The sequence below is a fragment of the Salmo trutta genome, chromosome 12 (assembly GCF_901001165.1).
Source record: "Salmo trutta chromosome 12, fSalTru1.1, whole genome shotgun sequence".
In the NCBI taxonomy this organism is placed as follows: domain Eukaryota; kingdom Metazoa; phylum Chordata; class Actinopteri; order Salmoniformes; family Salmonidae; genus Salmo; species Salmo trutta.
This window is the reverse complement of record NC_042968.1, coordinates 61,730,858-61,749,959: the sequence shown is the minus strand read 5'-3', so window position 1 is coordinate 61,749,959 and position 19,102 is coordinate 61,730,858. Positions and strand designations below refer to the sequence as shown.

General features: G+C 45.3%; 1 protein-coding gene across 1 annotated transcript in view; it reads right to left on the bottom strand.

Annotated features, from left to right (window-relative positions):
- Window positions 1-518: 518 nt before the first annotated feature.
- Window positions 519-19,102, bottom strand: part of LOC115203934 (AP-3 complex subunit beta-1) — a 56,443-nt gene continuing 37,859 nt past the window's right edge. The window contains exons 24-27 of the mRNA XM_029769032.1: window positions 16,829-16,913; window positions 16,400-16,497; window positions 15,323-15,461; window positions 519-1,439 (exon numbers count right to left, since the gene is read on the bottom strand). Of these exons, the coding sequence (XP_029624892.1) occupies window positions 1,286-1,439; window positions 15,323-15,461; window positions 16,400-16,497; window positions 16,829-16,913 (476 nt within the window). The 3' untranslated portion in view covers window positions 519-1,285. The remainder of the gene's footprint in view (window positions 1,440-15,322; window positions 15,462-16,399; window positions 16,498-16,828; window positions 16,914-19,102) is intronic.

Here is a 19,102-nt window from a genome sequence, read left to right as displayed (position 1 = left end):
CCCCTACTTACATGTACATATTACTTCTACTTCGTACTCTTGCACATTGGCTCGGTACCGGTACTCCTTCTATATAGCCTCGTTACTACCTGGTACTACTGCACATTGGCTCGGTACCGGTACTTCTTGTATATAGTCTCGTTATTGTTATTTTATTGTGTTACTTTTTTATTTTTTTAGCAAATTTTACTTTTTAACTCTGCATTATTGGGAAAGCGCTTGTAAGTAAGCATTTCCCGGTAAAGTCTACACCTGTTGTATTCGGTGCATGTGACAAATACAATTTAAATTTGACACTGCACACAAAGCCACTACACAGTAACATTGCACCCTAATCCAACCCACACAGACAAACCGCTGCACAATCCCAAGATACAGCCAGTAACACTGCACTCCAATGCACCGCAACCCAACACACACACACACTCTAAAGTAACCCTACACACAAACACACTGCACCACATCTCTACACACCAGCATACGCACCGCCATCAACAATCAAGAGACAACCACTGTTCGTTCACTTAACCATTTTAATAAATTCAGTTCTTTTCACCAATAGTGATACATACCTCAATGATTGATGAACACATTTTTGGTTACCTAAAAAAACATAACTTTCTTCATTTATAAAGGCACTTCACAGGTGTTGCTCCGTTGGAAACAATATGAGGGTTTGGAATGGATGAGGCACAGTAACAGTGGATTTTTTTTATATTGTCACACCAGATAGGTGGGGTGAAATGTGTTGTTTTACAGGGTCAGCCATAAGAGTACGGCGCCCTAGGAGCAAATTAGGGTTAAGGGCACATCAAATATTTTTCACCTTGTTGGCTTGGGGTATTCCAACCAGCGGCCTTTTGGTCAGTAGCCAAACGCTCTAACCGCTAGGCTACCTTCAGCTAAAAAGAAAAGCACTATCTTGTTTATATCAATGTCATACACTATATAGCATCATGGTAGTTCATTCGTCTTGGCTTTTGGCTCTTGAAACGCTTCAGGAGGTTTCAAATTCCAATAACAGTATTTAAATAAGGCTATAAGGAATCTAGGAGTGCTTTTCTCTAAGCAATACCATTTTTTTTTCTGGAGACGATCTGAGATCTCCTTGCCTGCATGTAAGTGGGTATTTGTGTGACAGAGAATGGAAGAGAGGAAGAAAATGAGAGATCGGGAGAGAGAAAGACATTGCGTGCGTGTGTGTTTTTGGATGAATGAGTTTGAGATGTCATCATGGCAGCAGTATTTTTCTCTGTGTGTTGGAGGACTGGGGCTGGGGGGGGCTCTAGGCCTGGGCCAGGGCCCGTTTCAGGTCTCGGAGCAGCATGGGGCCCATGACACTCTTCTCTGTGTTGATGGTGATCAGAGCTGTAGACTCCCCCCTCAGCTCCACCGTCACCAGCACCACAGCTCCACTACTGGCCGTCTTACCAGCAAACCTACAGGGAACAGGAGATCGGAGACTGGGTTACAACACTGACTGAATAAAGGGTTACAGGGTAGCACGACCAAGTAGATATATGAGAGAGGGTTACAGAACAGGTAACATGGCGGACTAGATATACAGTAGAAGACAGGGTAACAGGACAGACTAAGTACATGAGAAATGGTACCAGGAATGAGTAGATACAGGGTAACATGACTGACTGGATACAAGAAAGAGAGAATTACTGAACACACATTTAGTCTTTAATCTGGGGCTAGTTCTCCAAGTTCAGGGACCAAAGTAAAGGCTGAATAGCTGACCTATAACTAAACTGCATGAAATGAAAAATCAATGTGGGCGCCAGCTGCCTATGCACACCGAGCCCGTCATAAATCCTCAACTAAGAAACATTCCAAAACATTACAAATCCTGCAATTACACAGCATTAGTAAGAAGGTGTGAGAGTGAGGAGAGAGAGAGAGACAGAGAGAGAGAGAGAGAGAGAGAGAGAGACACAGGAGAGAGAAAGACAGTCTATTATCCAGCTAACTAAAAAGCCATTAGGGAGGAGACACACCATTCTGTCAATCAAACACATTCACCCCCCTTTTCCCCAGTGTGGGGAATCTGAGAGCAGGGTGTGGGCCCCTGAGGAACAGCCCCCACCCTTCCTTCCCCCTGGGAGAATTCTCAGCAGCCCAGTTTCCTAGGACACCAGCCCCGCAGACAGGGGACCAAAATAGGGTGCACATGGTGCCCATTGCGGGTGCTAACAAGAGCCAAGCAGGGGCCCTGACCCGGGGTGACCCAGCCCCTATTTAGGGTGACAGGTCTGGGCTGAGCCCCCTCTCTCCTGCTCCCTCTGGTCCTCTGGAGCCCCACGTGGCTGACAGTCTGACACCACCCAGCCATCTGCCTCCGTTTAGCACTACATCCCTGGGACAAAGACCCCCTGCGTGCCCCTGGTTAGGCCTCACAAATAACCGTTCTTAGGACTGACAACCAGGCCACAAAGACCCTCCTTCAGGCCTGATAATACCCCAGTAAAGAGCAGAGGAGAGAGGAGCCCCTCACAGATCGAGCTGGAGCAGAGCCTGTAGGCTGGACCAGGGGTCACCAGCTGTCACCGTCTCCGGGTACAGATAAACGGCACGACCACCAATTAACACACACGGTGGCACGCACACACGCACACAGTAGTGTGTCTGGCTGTGCCCCTGGGGAGCGCCTAAATTACCATCAACAGAGGAGAGGGAGTTTATCAGGCAGCTCTCAGTCCTCTCAGACCTAATTAAAATATTAGCCACTTCAACAGGATACACACTCCACTGAAAACACCACTAATCCCTCGCCCCTCTTTCCCCTCGCCCATCTTGCCCCCTCATCCCCTCTTCTCTTATTGTTAAATATTAAGTATTAGCCAAAAAGTGTGATGTAAGTTCAGCAGTTGTATAGGCCTCAATATGTAATTTTGCCAATTTTGTTATTCATCACAGGACATCACATGTAATTGCACAAACGAGCGTTTTAAAAAAGTCCTACCTCGCCACTGTGTTCTGTGCTTTAGCCTCTCTCCATGCCAGCAGCCTGAGGTGTGTGTGTGTGGTGTGTGTGTGGTCCCTGTGGCTTTGTTAATGGGTTTAGGATATAAATCTATCATTAACACTAACACTGCCCCGAGGCTGCTCTTTGAGGCTGGGCTCTCTCTCTCTCTCTCTCTCTCTCTCTCTTTCTGAAGACACTTATTGGAACACTGCAGCCCAGGGCAGACTGTGTTGGGACCAGGGCAGACTGTGTTGGGACCAGGGCAGACTGTGTTGGGACCAGGGCAGACTGTGTTGGGACCAGGGCAGACTGTGTTGGGACCAGGGCAGACTGTGTTGGGACCAGGGCAGACTGTGTTGGGACCAGGGCAGACTGTGTTGGGACCAGGGCAGACTGTGTTGGAACCAGGGAAGACTGTGTTGGAACCAGGGAAGACTGTGTTGGAACCAGGGAAGACTGTGTTGGATTTGTCACTGGATGGTGTGCACTTCTAAGAGAGTTTGGTTTGTGTGTGTGCTCTGTACTTCTAAGAGAGTCTGTTTGTGTGTGTGTTCTCTGTACAGGTCAGTTTGGTAGTGGTGGACAATTACTTGATCCATTAGTTCTGTGCTGAAGGCCTCAGGGCAGGATGCTGCCTGGTTCTGATTTCTCTCTCACACACACACACACACACACACACACACACCAACGACTAGAGGAGAGAAATCATAACAGGGCACACAGTGGAGACCCGAGGAGCATCCATTTACAAACCAGACGTGACCCAAATCTTTACTTCCACACACAACCACAGAGAGAGCGATCAGCGGGGGTGATCGTGGTCTAAACCAGGTCATTGGTATGCCCGTGCTCTCTTCAGGCAGGCGTGTGTGGGGCTAAACACTGGATTAATTGCAGCGCATGAAAAGAAAATCATAACCCCTGGACTTAGAGGGGAGATTGGCATCGACCGCCAGGCTGCCGCTAAGCATCACTCTCCAATTATCTGTGTTTCTCCTCAGTGGAAAGAGCCTCACCCTGTTGCCATCTGCCTCCTACACCTCCATCCCTCCCTCCCTCCATTCTCCTCCGCCATGCAAACACTAAGTGGGCTTCACCTTTACATTCAACCTTAGGCTGGGTGAGGAAGAACAAGGTTCAGTCTGCCACCCACCATAACCAACTGGCTTTGAGATGCTTTACAATTATGCCTGGTTGGATTTAGAAAAGCTTTTCCAGGTGCTCAATGCACTTTGCATTTTGTGGACATATTCAACCAAAAAAACAAACATATGGTGTTTTGACTGGTTAGTTAGATTTCTGTTTGACCACTATCTTAATCATGTGGTCAGACAGACAGCACCTGCCTGGTGGACTAAACTAGGCCCTGCCTGGTGGACTAAACTAGGCCCTGCCTGGTGGACTAGACTAGGCCCTGCCTGGTGGACTAGACTAGGCCCTGCCTGGTGGACTAGACTAGGCCCTGCCTGGTGGACTAGACTAGGCCCTGCCTGGTGGACTAGACTAGGCCCTGCCTGGTGGACTAGACTAGGCCCTGCCTGGTGGACTAGACTAGGCCCTGCCTGGTGGACTAGACTAGGCCCTGCCTGGTGGACTAGACTAGGCCCTGCCTGGTGGACTAGACTAGGCCCTGCCTGGTGGACTAGACTACCTGGTGGACTAAACTAGGCCCTGCCTGGTGGACTAAACTAGGCCCTGCCTGGTGGACTAAACTAGGCCCTGCCTGGTTAAAACCCTTAACGCGGCAACGCGCTCCCAGCAACCTCACACTCTGTCCTGAATGAGCTTAGCTGGGGTTCACTGGCCACGTGATCCGACGAGTGTCCAAGACCAAGTGTCCTTCAGCAGGGTGGCCAGATCAGACCAGCTACAGCCAGACTCCTACTGTTATTAACCCCTATTAGGAGAGCAGGACACTTCACAAGACACTGCCAATACGGTCACTGACTGACCACACTACGGCCCATATGGACACACCACTAGATGGAGGGAGGGAGAGGAGGAGGAGGGGAGAAAAGAAAGAAAAGGGAGAGAAAGTAGTGTCCACTTCACAAGGACAGTAAACAGATGTGTTAACTAATGCAGAGCTGGGGTTGTGGAGAGAGAGTACTCACACTCAAACACACACATTGTTATTGGTTATGTTCATAAATAACCATTGCTACCAGTGTTTTTAGGGGTTCACAGCAAAGCTGTCAATACCTATTGTTATTTTCTGTGGAATTTATTTTCTTTACACGGTCAAATAACTCATTAGGAACACAGAAAGTAGAGGCCATAAGCAATTTGGTCAAAAATAATGGCACTGATTGTCCTACAGGGGGAGCTGTTACAACAAGCCTCACTTAAACCCTCATATCCGTCACATCGTTTGACCTAGACTTAAAACGTTGTATGTAGGAGTCTTTCCTCATGCTGAACGAACTTGCCTCAAGGACCCATAAGGTCTGCCAGGATAGATTATCCTCCATCTTGAACATTTTTGAAAACCTTTGGAAAAACGTCTCATGAACCGTAAGTCCAAATAACACACATTTTGGTATGTAGACCCATGGTACATCTCTTAACTTAGAGATAAGCTAAGGTATTGATTAAATCAGGAAATCAGATTTCACAATTCCATTCAAATCCTTTGTAAATCCCCTCCACAATGTTCTATAAACTTGAAACGTTTTAAGGTCATCAATTCATTATTATGATGAACCATGATAAGTTTGGCAATGATACCTTTAAAAAAAAAATGAAGGAAACTATGAACAATTCACTGTTTAGACTATGTAACGTTAATGCTTAAAATAATCATAACACATTTTTCTACTCATTGACTGAAAGTCAGATTAACTCCATATTTGGTATTTTGACTCATCACAACGCATTCTAAGATGGTCACACTATACCAGCAGACGCATATTAGCCATATGCTAATATGCTCAAATGTGCTTAAATATACAAAAATCCTCATTCTTATGAACCATAGGTCCAAAATGGACACCAAATTTGTCTTAATTTGAGAAAAGCTAATGATTGGTCAAAAGATGGCTGAATTACTGACAAATATAAAAAATATAATTTTTACACGTCCAGTTAATTAATTCACTCCACAGTGGCCTACCAATTTGAAACTTGTCATCACTATAATGAACCACACAGAATTTGGTATTGACATAAGACAAGGAAACCATTAACGACTCATTCTATGCATCTGTAACGCTAATGCTCAAAATCATGTTCTCCTCATGAATCGCACGTCAGATTCACTCCAGGTTTTGGATTTAGAGACTCATTTCATCAGTCTTTAAAAAGGGATACTTCGGGATTTTGGCAGTGAGGCCCTTTATCTACTTCCCCAGAGTCAGATGAACTTGTGGATACCATCTTTATCTCTCCGTGTCTAGTATAAAAAGGAAGTTCGAGGCGGTTTAGCGAGCCGATGTTAACTAGCATTAGCGCAATGACGACGTCTACGGGTATCTGCTAGCCTGCAGATGCCCATAGACATGCTAGCCGATGCCCATAGACATGCTAGCCGATGCCCATAGACATGCTAGCCGATGCCCATAGACATGCTAGCCGATGCCCATAGACATGCTAGCCGATGCCCATAGACATGCTAGCCGATGCCCATAGACATGCTAGCCGATGCCCATAGACATGCTAGCCGATGCCCATAGACATGCTAGCAGATGCACTACATGACCAAAAGCATGTTGACACCAGGGAGCACGTCCGACAAACATTTCGGGGTTCCATAGCCAGAGTAAATATGAAGTTGGTCACCCCTTTGTCACTATAATAGCATCCACTCTTCTGGGAAGACTTTCCACTAGCTGTTGGAAAATTGCTGCGGGGACTTGCTTCCATTCAGCCACAAGAGCATTAGTGAGGTTAGGCACTGATTTAGGAAGATTAGGCCTGGCTCGCAGTCAGCATTCCAATTCAGCCCAAAGGTGTTTGATGGGGTTGAGGTCAGGGCTCTTTGCAGGCCAGTCAAGTTCTTCCACACTGTGGACCTCTATGCAGAGGGGCATTGTCATGCTGAAACAGGAAAGGGCCTTCCCAAACTGTTGCCACAAAGTTGGAAGCACAGAATTGTCTAGAATGTCATTGTACGCTGTAGTGTTAAGATTTCCCTTCACTGGAACTAAGGGGCCTAGCCTGAACACTGGAAAACAGCCCCAGACCATTATTCCTCCACCAAACTTTACAGTTGGCAATTTGTATTTGGGCAGGTAGCGTTATCCTGGCATCCGCCAAATCCAGATTCGTCCATCAGACTGCCAGATGGTGAAGCATGATTCATCACGCCAGAGAACGTGTTTCCACTGCTCCAATGGCGGTGAGCTTTAACACCACTCGAGCCGACGCTTGGCAATCTTAGGCTTGTGTGTGGCTGCTCGGCCATGGAAACCCATTTCATGAAGCTCCCGACAAACAGTTCTTGTGCTGACTTTGCTTCCAAAGGCAGTTTGGAACTTGGTAGTGAGTGTTGCAACCGAGGCCAGAGGATTTTTAACACGCTACGCGCTTCAGTGGTCCCGTTCTGGGAGCTTGTCTGGCCTACCACTTCGCAGCTGAGCCGTTGTTGCTCCTAGACGTTTCCATTTCACAATAACAGCACTAACAGTTGACCAGGGCAGCTCTAGCAGGGCATAAATTTGACAAACTGATTTGTTGGAAAGGTGCCATCCTATGATGGTGCCACGTTGAAAGTCACTGAGCTCTTCAGTTCGGCCATTCTATTACCAATTGTCAACGGAAATCGCATGGCTGTATGCTCAATTTTATACACCTGTCAGCAACGAGTGTGATTGAAATAAATAAAAAATCCACTAATTTGAAGGGGTGTCCACATACTTTTGTGTGTGTGTGTGTGAGATATATATATATATATATATATAGTGTACCCATAGACTACCAGTCATTGCGCTAACACCAGTTAGCAATTGCGCTAGGTGCTAGTTACCAACTTCCTTCAAACTGCACGCATAGACATAAAAAAATGGTATCCATCCTCATTGCCAAAATCCCATAGTATCCCTGAATGGTATAGATATTTTTTTGTTGATGCAGCATTCAAATATGGCCGCACTATACCTATAGATTTAGCATATAGACTCAATAAATTAGCCTCTAAAAGAACTTGAGAATCATTAGTTGCCGCATTTAAAAAATGGCCACGCTACACCACGAGACGACACCATACCACAACAGGGCTATAAGAACTGAACCAATGGACATGGGGCCAACATATTGGTATGTAAACCTTATGTATATGTCCTTAGAAGCTGTGCGAATATAAAAGTCTCCGCAACCTTAGATTGGCACCAGTGGCATAATATATTCACACCCTATAAGAAATGAACCATAATGTGTGTTATTCCCACCTCGTTGCCTCTGGACGAATTGCCTTCAGAAATTCTGGAGAATCCCAATTGCCTTAACTAATTTTATTTTATTAAAGTCCCATAATTCAAAGATGACCGCAATACAGTGCCTTTGGAAAGTATTCAGACGCCTTCACTTTTTCCACTTTGTTACAGCATTATTTTAAAATTGATTAAAATAGTCCCCCCCCATATCAATCTACACACAAAACCTCATAATGACAATGCAAAAACAGGTTTTTAGACATTTTTGCAAATGTTAAATTTTTTAATAAAAAACCTGATAACATTTACGTAAGTATTCAGACCCTTTACTGAGTAGTTTGTTGAAGCACCTTTGGCAGCGATTACAGCCTTGAGTCTTCTTGGGTATGACGCTGCAAGCTTGGCACACCTGTATTATGGAGTGGCTCTCATTCTCCTCTGCAGATCCTCTCAAGCTCTGTCAGGTTCGATGGGGAGCGACGCTGCACAGCTATTTTCAGGTCTCTCCAGAGATGTTCGATCGGGTTCAAGTCCGGGCTCCGGCTGGGCCACTAAAGGACATTGAGGCTTGTCCCGAAGCCACTCCTGCGTTGTCTTGCCTGTGTGCTTAGGATCGATGTCCTGTTGGAAGGTGAACCTTCGATCCAGACTGAGGTTCTGAGCGCTCCGGAGCAGGATTTCATCAAGGATCTCTCTGTCCTTTGCTCCTTTCATCTTTCCTCCCTTGATCCTGAAAAGTGTCCCAGTCCCTACCGCTGAAAAACATCCCCACAGCATGATGCTGCCACCACCATGCTTCACCGTACGGATGGTGCCAGGTTTCCTCCAGACGTAAAGCTTGGCATTCAGGATAAAGAGTTCAATCTTGGTTTCATCAGACCAGAAAATCTTGTTTCGCATGGTCTGAGTTCTTTAGCCAGCTTGGAGTTTGACAAAAGGTACCCGTCATGTGCCTTTTACTGAGGACTGGCTTCGGTTTGGCCACTCTACCATAAAAGCCTGATTGGTGGAGTGCTCCAGAGATGGTTGTCCTTCTGGAAGGTTCTCCCATCTTCACAGAGGAACTCTGGAGCTCTGTCAGAGTGACCATTGGGTTCTTGGTCACCTCAAAGCCCTTCTCCACCGATTGCTCAGTTTGGCCAGGCGGCCAGCTCTAGGAAGAGACTTGGTAGTTCCAAACTTCTTCCAATTAAGAATGATGGAGGCCACTATGTTCTTGGGGACCTTCAATACTGCAGAAATGTTTTGGTACCCTTCCCCATGCTGACACAATCCTGTCTTGGAGCTCTACGGACAATTCCTTTGACCTCGTGGCTTGGTTTTTGCTCTGACAACTGTGGGACCTTATATTGACAGGTGTGTGCCTTTCCAAATCATGTCCAATCAATTTAATTTACCACAGGTGGACTCCAATCAAGTTGTAGAAACATCAAGGATCATCAAATGGAAACAGGATGCACCTGAGCTCAATTTCGAGTCTAATAGCAAAGGGTCTGAATACCTATGTAAATAAGGTATTTCAGTTTTTTTTATTATTAATACATGTGCAAAAATTATTTAATCAATTTTAGAATAAGGCTGTAAAGTGACACAATTTGGAAAAGGGTAAGGGGTCTGAATACTTTCCAAATGCACTGTATACCAATACACTAAGATTGAAATATTTTCACAAATCTTAACCTAAACCATCAGTCAAATTTACCCCAGAATTGGTATATAAACGCAATACTTTAAGAATGATTACCTGCTTCATCAAACCTACAGACTAAACTTCACTTGCATCATCCTTGTGGTATTGAGAGAAACAACGTAATGCTTTCACTGATTGCACATTAAGGAAGATAGTTCCTACATGATAGTGCTTGCTTTGTTACCCAAATAATATTTTTTCCCTTTGTCATCCTGTGAATCCCATTCATTGCAGCTCACAGCTATAATTATTTGGTTGCACATTCAGCAATAAAGTTCACAAACCCGACACAAATTGGATGCCGCAGAATAATAAAACAAATAAATATTATTACGTCATGAAAGTTCTTTAGACTGCAAATTGTTGGTATTAGAAGTGCTAATCAAATAACAATTATGACAGTTATAATGGTTATTTAAATAATGGAATAACATATTCAACATCCTCATTCATTTAAGACTAATGGAACAAAAAGTTTACTTGTATTTAACGTCATATATCAGTTATCACCAAATGGAAACAAAACTGGATATATGAATAGATTATATTGAAGCAAAGCGAAAACATAGCTCACAATTCCAAAGGTGCACTTTTAAAAATGAAGGTCTCTAACCAACCAAAGCATACAAACACAATCAAATTTGCTTTCAAACTGAGTGAAAAATAGAGCAGATTTATTCTATTCCTCCTGTTTAGACATAAACAAGAACAGCTTTTTCTACATTTGCTTTTCTGCTTGATTTATTGCCAGCCTCCTTTCCAGCAATCAATTGGGCTGTGTTGAAGTGGTGGTTAGGGTTTCCTCGGTTACAACAGGGCTGCACCCTGCTGGTGATCAACGGGACTACATGTCTGAGAGGTAGAGGTGTTGACACACACACACACACACACACACACACACACACACACACACACACACACCAAAGATAACCTGAGATATGCAGTAAAGCACCCCACAATAATATTCAAATAGCCACAACAAATGTAACAGTTTTGTAGCTAATAGCACCACACAATATAAATGGTATAACATGATACCATTTTCAGATCATTATTTCTACATTAAGTCTGAACCTTGACCCCCAGGCATGGACGTGCTGGTGCCCAGGCCAGAGAGGCCTGTCCCTGGGGAGAGGTGGTGAGGAGATGGGGTCCTAGTGGAGGTCACCTCCATCACAGTAATATTAATGCAAAGTGACCTCCACAATGAGCTCTCTGTGTGTATCCACTCATATGGATCCCTCTCATTCCTACTGTGTGCGTTTGTGTCAGCATTAGTCTGTGGTGTCTGTGAGCACTAGTAATTGTGCAGCATCGACATACCTCACCTATGAGATACCACCACCCATGTGGGATTTTTACATCTGAAGGAAACCGTAGATGGCTCCACCTAACCTTCCAGTATATACCTAACCCCTTGAGCTCTGCAGAGACAGAAGGGGAGGTTCTTCAGTAGGCTTTGGTGGTATCCAGATTTTCATATTGTCATACCATCCTTCTCCCATACAGGAATTTATGGTATTACCGGCATAGCACCCAAGGGGGCGCTAAAAACGCTAGAAAATCCCATTAGGCTTCTAACAGAATGCTATCCAAATCAGCACAAACTAAGAGCAAAATCACAGACGCTGTTAAAGAATTTGCCAAGACAAGCAAATCCCGCTCATAAATTTATACAAGCAGAGCTAGTTGCTATCAAATAAAATATTCGGTGAGTATGGCCATTTACAAGAAAAAGTGAATGAGTGAAATTCTGCAAATGAACAAAGTTGTGACGCATGCTTTTCTGAAGGAAGGGCAGCATGTGTACACGAGAACAGAGGAGAAGAAGAAAAAAAACACTAGCTGGAAGTACAGGGGAAAAAATGACAACTCAACCAGAGCTCTTTGACTTCTGGCAGAAAGCCATAAGATATGATGGCAAATATTTAGTAGTGACTTGCATACAAGTGTAACGTCATCATCTCATATGCGCCGCACAACAGAGACTTGCAGATAGAGCTCCAAGTTCCTCGGCATACACATCACTGACAAACTAAAATGGTCCACCCACACAAACAGTGTGGTGAAGAAGGCGCAACAGCGCCTCTTCAGCCTCAGAAGGCTGAATATATTTGTCTTGGCACCTAAAACCCTCAAACTTTTACAGATGCACAATTGAGAGCATCCCGTGGGGCTGTATCACCGCCTGGTACGGCAACTGCACCACCCGAAACCGCAGGGCTCTCCAGAGGGTGGTGCGGACTGCCCAAAGCATTACCGGGGGCAAACTATCTGCCCTTCAGGATACCGACAGCACAGGAATGCCAAAAAGATCATCTAGAACAACCACCTGAGCCACTGCCTGTTCACCCCGCTATCATCCAGAAGACGATGTCAGTGCATGTGCATCAAAGCTGGGACCGAGAGACTGAAACACAGCTTCTATCTCAAGGCCAGCAGACTGTTAAACAGCCATCACTAGCACATTAGAAGCTGCTGCCCTATATATATAGTTGATGATGGAAGTTTACATACACCTTAGCCAAATACATTTAAACTCAGTTTTTCACAATCCCTGACATTTAATCCTAGTAAAATTTCCCTGTTTTAGGTCAGTTAGGATCACCACTTTATTTTAAGAATGTGAAATGTCAGAATAGTAGTAGAGAGAATGATTTATTTCTATCACATTCCCAGTGGGTCAGAAGTTTACATGCACTCAATTAGTATTTGGTAGCATTGCCTTTAAATTGTTTAACTTGGGTCAAACGTTTCAGGTAGCCTTCCACAAGCGTCCCACAAAAAATTGGGTACATTTTGTCCCATTCCTCCTGACAGAGCTGGTGTAACTGAGTCAGGTTTGTAGGCCTCCTTGCAAGCACACGCTTTTTCAGTTCTGCCCACACATTTTCTATAGGATTGATATCAGGGCATTGTGATGGCCACTCCAATACCTTGTCTTTGTTGTCCTTAAGCCATTTTGCACAACTTTGGAAGTATGTTTGGGGTCATTGTCCATTTGGAAGACCCATTTGCGACCAAGCTTTAACCACCTGACTGATGTTTTGAGAAGTTGCTTCAATATATCCACCTAATTTTCCTCTCATGATGCCATCTATTTTGTGAAGTGCACCAGTCCCTCCTGCAGCAAAGCACCCCCACAACATGATGCTGCCACCCCCGTGCTTCACGGTTGGGAGGGTGTTCTTCGGCTTGCAAGCCTCCCCCTTTTTTCTCCAAACATAACGATGGTCATTATCCGGTTCAAGTCTGGGCTCTGGCTGGGCCACTCAAGGACATTGAGACTTTTCATCAAGGATCTCTGTACTTTGCTCCGGTCAGCTTTCCCTCAATCCCGACTAGTCTCCCATCTTGCTCAGATTAGCCGGACGGCCAGCTCTAGGAAGAGTTATGGTGGTTCCAAACTTCTTCCATTTAAGAATGATGGAGGCCACTGTGTTCTTGGGGAAATTCAATGCTGCAGAAATGTTTTGGTACCCTTCCCTAGATCTGTGCCTTGACACATTACTGTCTCGGAGCTCTCCAGACAATTTCTTCGACCTCATGGCTTGGTTTTTGCTCTGACATGCACTGTCAACTGTGGGACCTTTACATAGACAGGTGTGTGCCTTTCCAAATCATGCCCAATAAATTTAATTTAACACAGATGGACTCCAAGTTGTAGAAACATCAAGGATGAAAAATGGAAACACCTGAGCTCAATTTCAAGTCTCATAGCAAAGAAGTATATAAGGTATTGCTGTTTTTTATTGTTATATTTAAATATTATTATATATATATTTTTTTGGCCTCTTTAGCCACAAGAGTCTCACCTAGTCGACAGGTAATTATGGAGACCTCATGAGCCATACTAACCGGTGAAAAAGCCACCTTCCAGGCTGGAGTGTGATGAGACTATGGACATGTTCTGAAATCTGGAGGGGTTGGGTTGTGCACCGCCTGCCCTTTAAATACGGCACTCATTGCTTCAAGTCACACCCACCAAATGGAGCAAACGTACCAGTATGTTCAAGAAAGCAGAAAAACTTTTGGGGAAAACTGCCATGCAGTGTAGAAAACGTTTAAAATCCTGCTTGTAACAACCATTATACTGTATGATTCAGTACAATATGCCTCACATTATTCGAAATATTAGAATTGGTAAAAATAAATGTTAAAGGTTATGCAGGCCAACATACTAACCAAAAATTAAGAGTAGGCAAAGTGGTCGTGTCAGATGAAAACGATAAACGGTTTACCATCGCTACATTTGGATGTACATTCACAATCAAGCTGGCGATGCCTCATCGGGATTGGTTATTCCCCATCATTTGCAACAATGTCAATTAGCACCACTGATTCTATTTCGATCAGAGAGGGAGAAGAATATAGATGCTCCTTGTATCTTTGGTTGTCACCTTTCCTTTGCGATACCTAAAAACTGTCGCGATGACCAGCTGAGATACTTTTAGGAGGTGATTTTACTCCTGGCTCAGTGTCTGAACCGTTTGTCTGAACATCCTAAAACCTATTCTGAGGTGGGATTCCTTTTGTCTTAAAAAAAAGGTTAACAGGATTCCTAGGAACATTTCTGAGACCCTTTGTGGATACAGGCCCAGGTCATCATTGTGAGACCAGAAGAGAGCGTGTCATCATTAAGGGACGGTGAGTAGAGTGCAGCTTCCTCACCAGTCGTCAGCCAGCCAGGAGACAGAGATTGATAGTCCAGAATCATTTGTCCTATTGGTTATTCTAAATGAAGTATGGGGTTATTGGAGGCAGGCCTCTCCCACCGGCTAACATTGATTTCCACTGATTCTCCTCTCCTCCCAGCTCCCTGTAACCTTGTGCTGGTGTCTCCTATCATCTCCCTCCCACTCTCCTCTTTCTCCCTCTCACCTTTTATACCCCCCTCTATTTTTCCATCCACTTCTCTTTCTTCCGCTCTCGCTCTCTTATTCATCCTCTCCCTCCCTGTTTCTCATCCTCTCTCTCAAACAGAAAGAGACGGGGGAGACAAAGGGAAGGAGGGAGAGAGACGGACATTCAGTCAGTGGGATAGAGAGACAGACAGGGAGGTAAAGATAAAGTGAAAGAGGGACAGAGTGGGAGACAGAGGGAAAGATAAAAGGAGAGACAGGAAGAGGGACAGAGAGGAAGTGAAAGAGACATAAGGAAACAGAGAGCGAGAGAAAGAGATAGAGGGAGGGGTAATTATCCGTCAGGTGTGTGGGTGTGCGTGACGGAGGAGGAAGCTCATTAGCACACCATGTGTACACCAATTACACAACAAGCCTTCACACATCTCACCTGTGGATGTTGTCTTGACCGGATGGAACCACTCCCAGGTTGGCCACGGTTGCCACCTGTCTGCTGATTGGTTGGCTGATCGTGTTCTCTGCTGCCATGGTGATGGTTGCCGAGCTCTCGTTCATGCCCAGCAGTTTCCCTGATTGGGTGAGAAACAGAAACAAGTGAAATGATGCACTCGCATCACATCGAGGAGGTTGCGCTGCAGGTGCGCTGAAGAAGAATCCTCACTAACTGTTCACTGTGCTCAACACACACAGCCAGTCTGATTGTGACAAACGACAGGAAATTAACATAATGCTGAAGAGCTTGACTGTGAAGAAGACGAAGAAAGAAAGCGCACTTTTGGACAACACAAGAGCTCCCAACACTCCAGAAAGAGCATTTAATGAGGACCGGGGGAGGGAGGGATGGAGTTTAGAGTGAGTGGGGTGGTGGGGGACAAGTTAGCGAAGGGAAAATACCCCATTCAGGTTGAAATAACAACAAATCTGTTTCTAAAGACCACCTGAAGAGAAGTAAAGTGGTTTGGTTGAAATAATCTTCTTTTAAAAGAGAAGGGCGGGTTAAATCTAGCCGTTCGGTCTCCTATCCTCTTCCCTCTGATTGCTATGAGGAGGAGAGCCCAGAATAGGACTAGAGTGAATGAAGATTCGTTAATGAATTAACAAGACGAGGAAGGCATTTAGCAGGCACTTAAGAGCGCTGCATTCTCTCAATGCCTCTTATATTCACAGGAGAGTGAGGGGTGTGTGTGTGTGTGTGTGTGTGTCTGTCTCTCTCTGCGTGTGTGTGTGTAAAAGATATTCAACCACTCTTGGGAGGCGAATCAAAGTTGAATGTTTCTTATTGATTCAATTGATAGAAAGCCTCCATTGAAAGCAGGCCAGTAATTATTGGCCCCACTTATGAAGCCATTACCTACACACTACATATGTTGCTGCTTGGACTAAGGCACACATCTTTAACAGTGACTAATCCTAAACACCCGTGATTGGTCAGCTAATGTTCTGTCTGATTGTGCAAGATAATGATTTGGATATTTTTGGGGGGAGTTAACAGCGTATGATAACTTGCCTTGCTCCTTGTGGAAGTCCTGTTCAGTCATGGTGACGGGTAGGAAGAGCTCTCCTACGGCAGGCTGGATGGACACACTGAACTGGTCCTCCTTCGTGCTGATGGACAAACAGGACGACAGACCAACAAGTCCCTCTTTGAAATTAGTGGTGTGTGTGTACAGCTGCGTGTGTGTTTGACGTTTTCTCCATCTCTGTTGCGATTGTCATGCAAAACACACTGGGCAATTGGCATTTTAGGAAATGTTGATTCCCTCGATCCCAAACAGGTTATCTGATCAACCTATTGATCAGCAAGCAGAGCAGAGACATGGATAAGAGAAGAGGTTCCTTCTACAGCTGGAAGAAAAGCAGGATAGGAACAAGGAAGAAGAGGCTATAGCTGTTTCAGCCTCACTGTCTAGAACGACTAGACGCCAGAGTATCTTACCACAGCTGGAAGTTGGCCGCTTGTGTTGAGTCGTTGAAGTCGACGCCCAAAGACACAGTCACCGAGGCCTCTGGCAGCAGACACTCTGAGAACGGAGAGAAGGAAGGAGAGGAGGATGAAAAGAGAGGAGTGAGCGACAAGGGCAGAGGAGGAAGGGGCAGAGGACGAAGAGAGGGAAAGGGGGAGGTCATTAGAGTGAAACAGACAGGCATGCAGACGCCACTTGTGTTTTCTACTTCACAAAGCAAGGCCACCGCGTGTGACAAATCCATCCTTCAAATCTCACCCTCCACAACGAGATGAAAGACAGAACAAAAAATGAAGGAGTAGCATATTTCCAAAACAACAGGGTTGTCAAAGAGAATGTCAGGGTCTAAAGAGGAGAGCGAGAAATAGTGAAAGAGGGGGAGATGGATATGTATAAAGTAGGAAAAGAGATTGGGGTGAGAGAGATCTGAGAGACTGAGGGGGGAGAGAAAGACATGAAGCAGAGAGCGAGAGAGAGAACGAGAGAGAGAGATCTGAGAGACCGAGGGGAGAGAGAAAGAATGAGGGAGAGATTGGCAAAGAGGAGACAGAAGGATCCTCGACGGTCTCCTGAGCAGCCATGTGTTTCCCTGTGTCTCTGCGGAGCGGAACTCTGTCACACAGAGGAGAGGACCCTGGACACCAGAGCCATCATACACTATTTCTCTCCACTCTTCTCAAAGCTGCTTTCTATCCCTCCATCACCCCCCTGTCTCCGTCTTCCCATTTCTCTCACTCTCCATTTTAGTTTTAAGAGAAACGTGGACTTTACTCCAGTAGGTGCTGACATATAGAAGAGACAGATCTATTGTAACACACTGGGCTATGCTGCAGTAGGAATAGCCAAGTGCTAGTCTAACATGTCTTTATGAGGTTAAATACACTGTGGGGTAAAGTAAGGTATTCTGTCTGCATTCACTTTCTTCTGCTCAATATGAAAAGCAACTCCACTCTCACGCACACCAACACTCTAAGCTCAATCGATCCCAATTACCCAGTGTTTGGCTGCCGGAGTTCCTTCAATGCCCAATCAATCCACAGCCAATTGATGCTTTTAACGCGCTTGAGTGCACACCTTTTCATCTTGGTCCCCCGTTTCTTTTGCTTTTCTTTAATGTCCGCGCTCAGAGGGGTGTGTGTGTGTGTGTTATGAATGAAAACACACTATATAGACAAAAGTGTGTTGACACCCCTTCAAATTAGTGGATTTGTCTATTTCAGCCACACCCGTTGCTGACAGGTGTATAAAATCGAGCGCACCGCCATTCAATCTCCATAGACAAACATTGGCAGTAGAATGGCCTCACTGAAGAGCTCAGCGACTTTCAATGTGGCACCGTCATAGGACGCCACTATTCCAACAAGTCAGTTTGTCAAATTTCTGCCCTGCTAGAGCTGCCCCGGTCAACTTTAAGTGCTGCTATTGTGAAGTGGAAACGTCTAGGAGCAACAACAGCTCAGTGGTAGGCCACACAAGTTCACAGAACGGGGCCGCTGAGTGCTGAAGCACATTAAATATTGTCTGTCCTCGGTTGCAACACTCACTACCGAGTTCCAAACTGCCTCTGGAAGCAACATCAGCACAATAACTGTTCGTTGGGAGCTTCATGAAATGGGTTTCCATGGCCGAGCAGCCACACAAAAGCCTAAGATCACCATGCACAACGTCAAGCGTCGGCTGGAGTGGTGTAAAGGTCGCCACCATTGGACTCTGGAGCAGTGGAAACACGTTCTCTGGAGTGATGAATCACGCTTCACCATCGGGTAGTCTGACGGACGAATCTGGGTTTGGCGTATGCCAGGAGAACACCACCTTCCTGAATGCATAGTTCCAACTTCAGTTTGGTTGACGATGAAAAATGGTTTGAGGCTGTTTTTCATGGGTAGGGCTTAGTTCCACTTAGTTCCAGTGAAGGGAAATCTTAACACTACAGCGTACAATGACATTCTAGACAATTCTGTGCTTCCAACTTTGTGGCAACAGTTTTCGGAAGGGCCTTTCATGTTTCAGCATGACAATGCCCCCGTGCACAAAGAGAGGTCTATACAGAAAGTTTGTTGAGATCTATGTGGAAGAACTTAACTGACCTGCACTGAGCGCTGACCTCAACCCCATCAAACATCTTTTGGATGAATTGGAACGGCGACTGCGAGCCAGGCCTAATTGCCCAACATCAGTGCCCGACCTCACTAATGCTCGTGGCTGAATGGAAGCAAGTCCCCGCTGCAATGTTCCAACATCTAGTG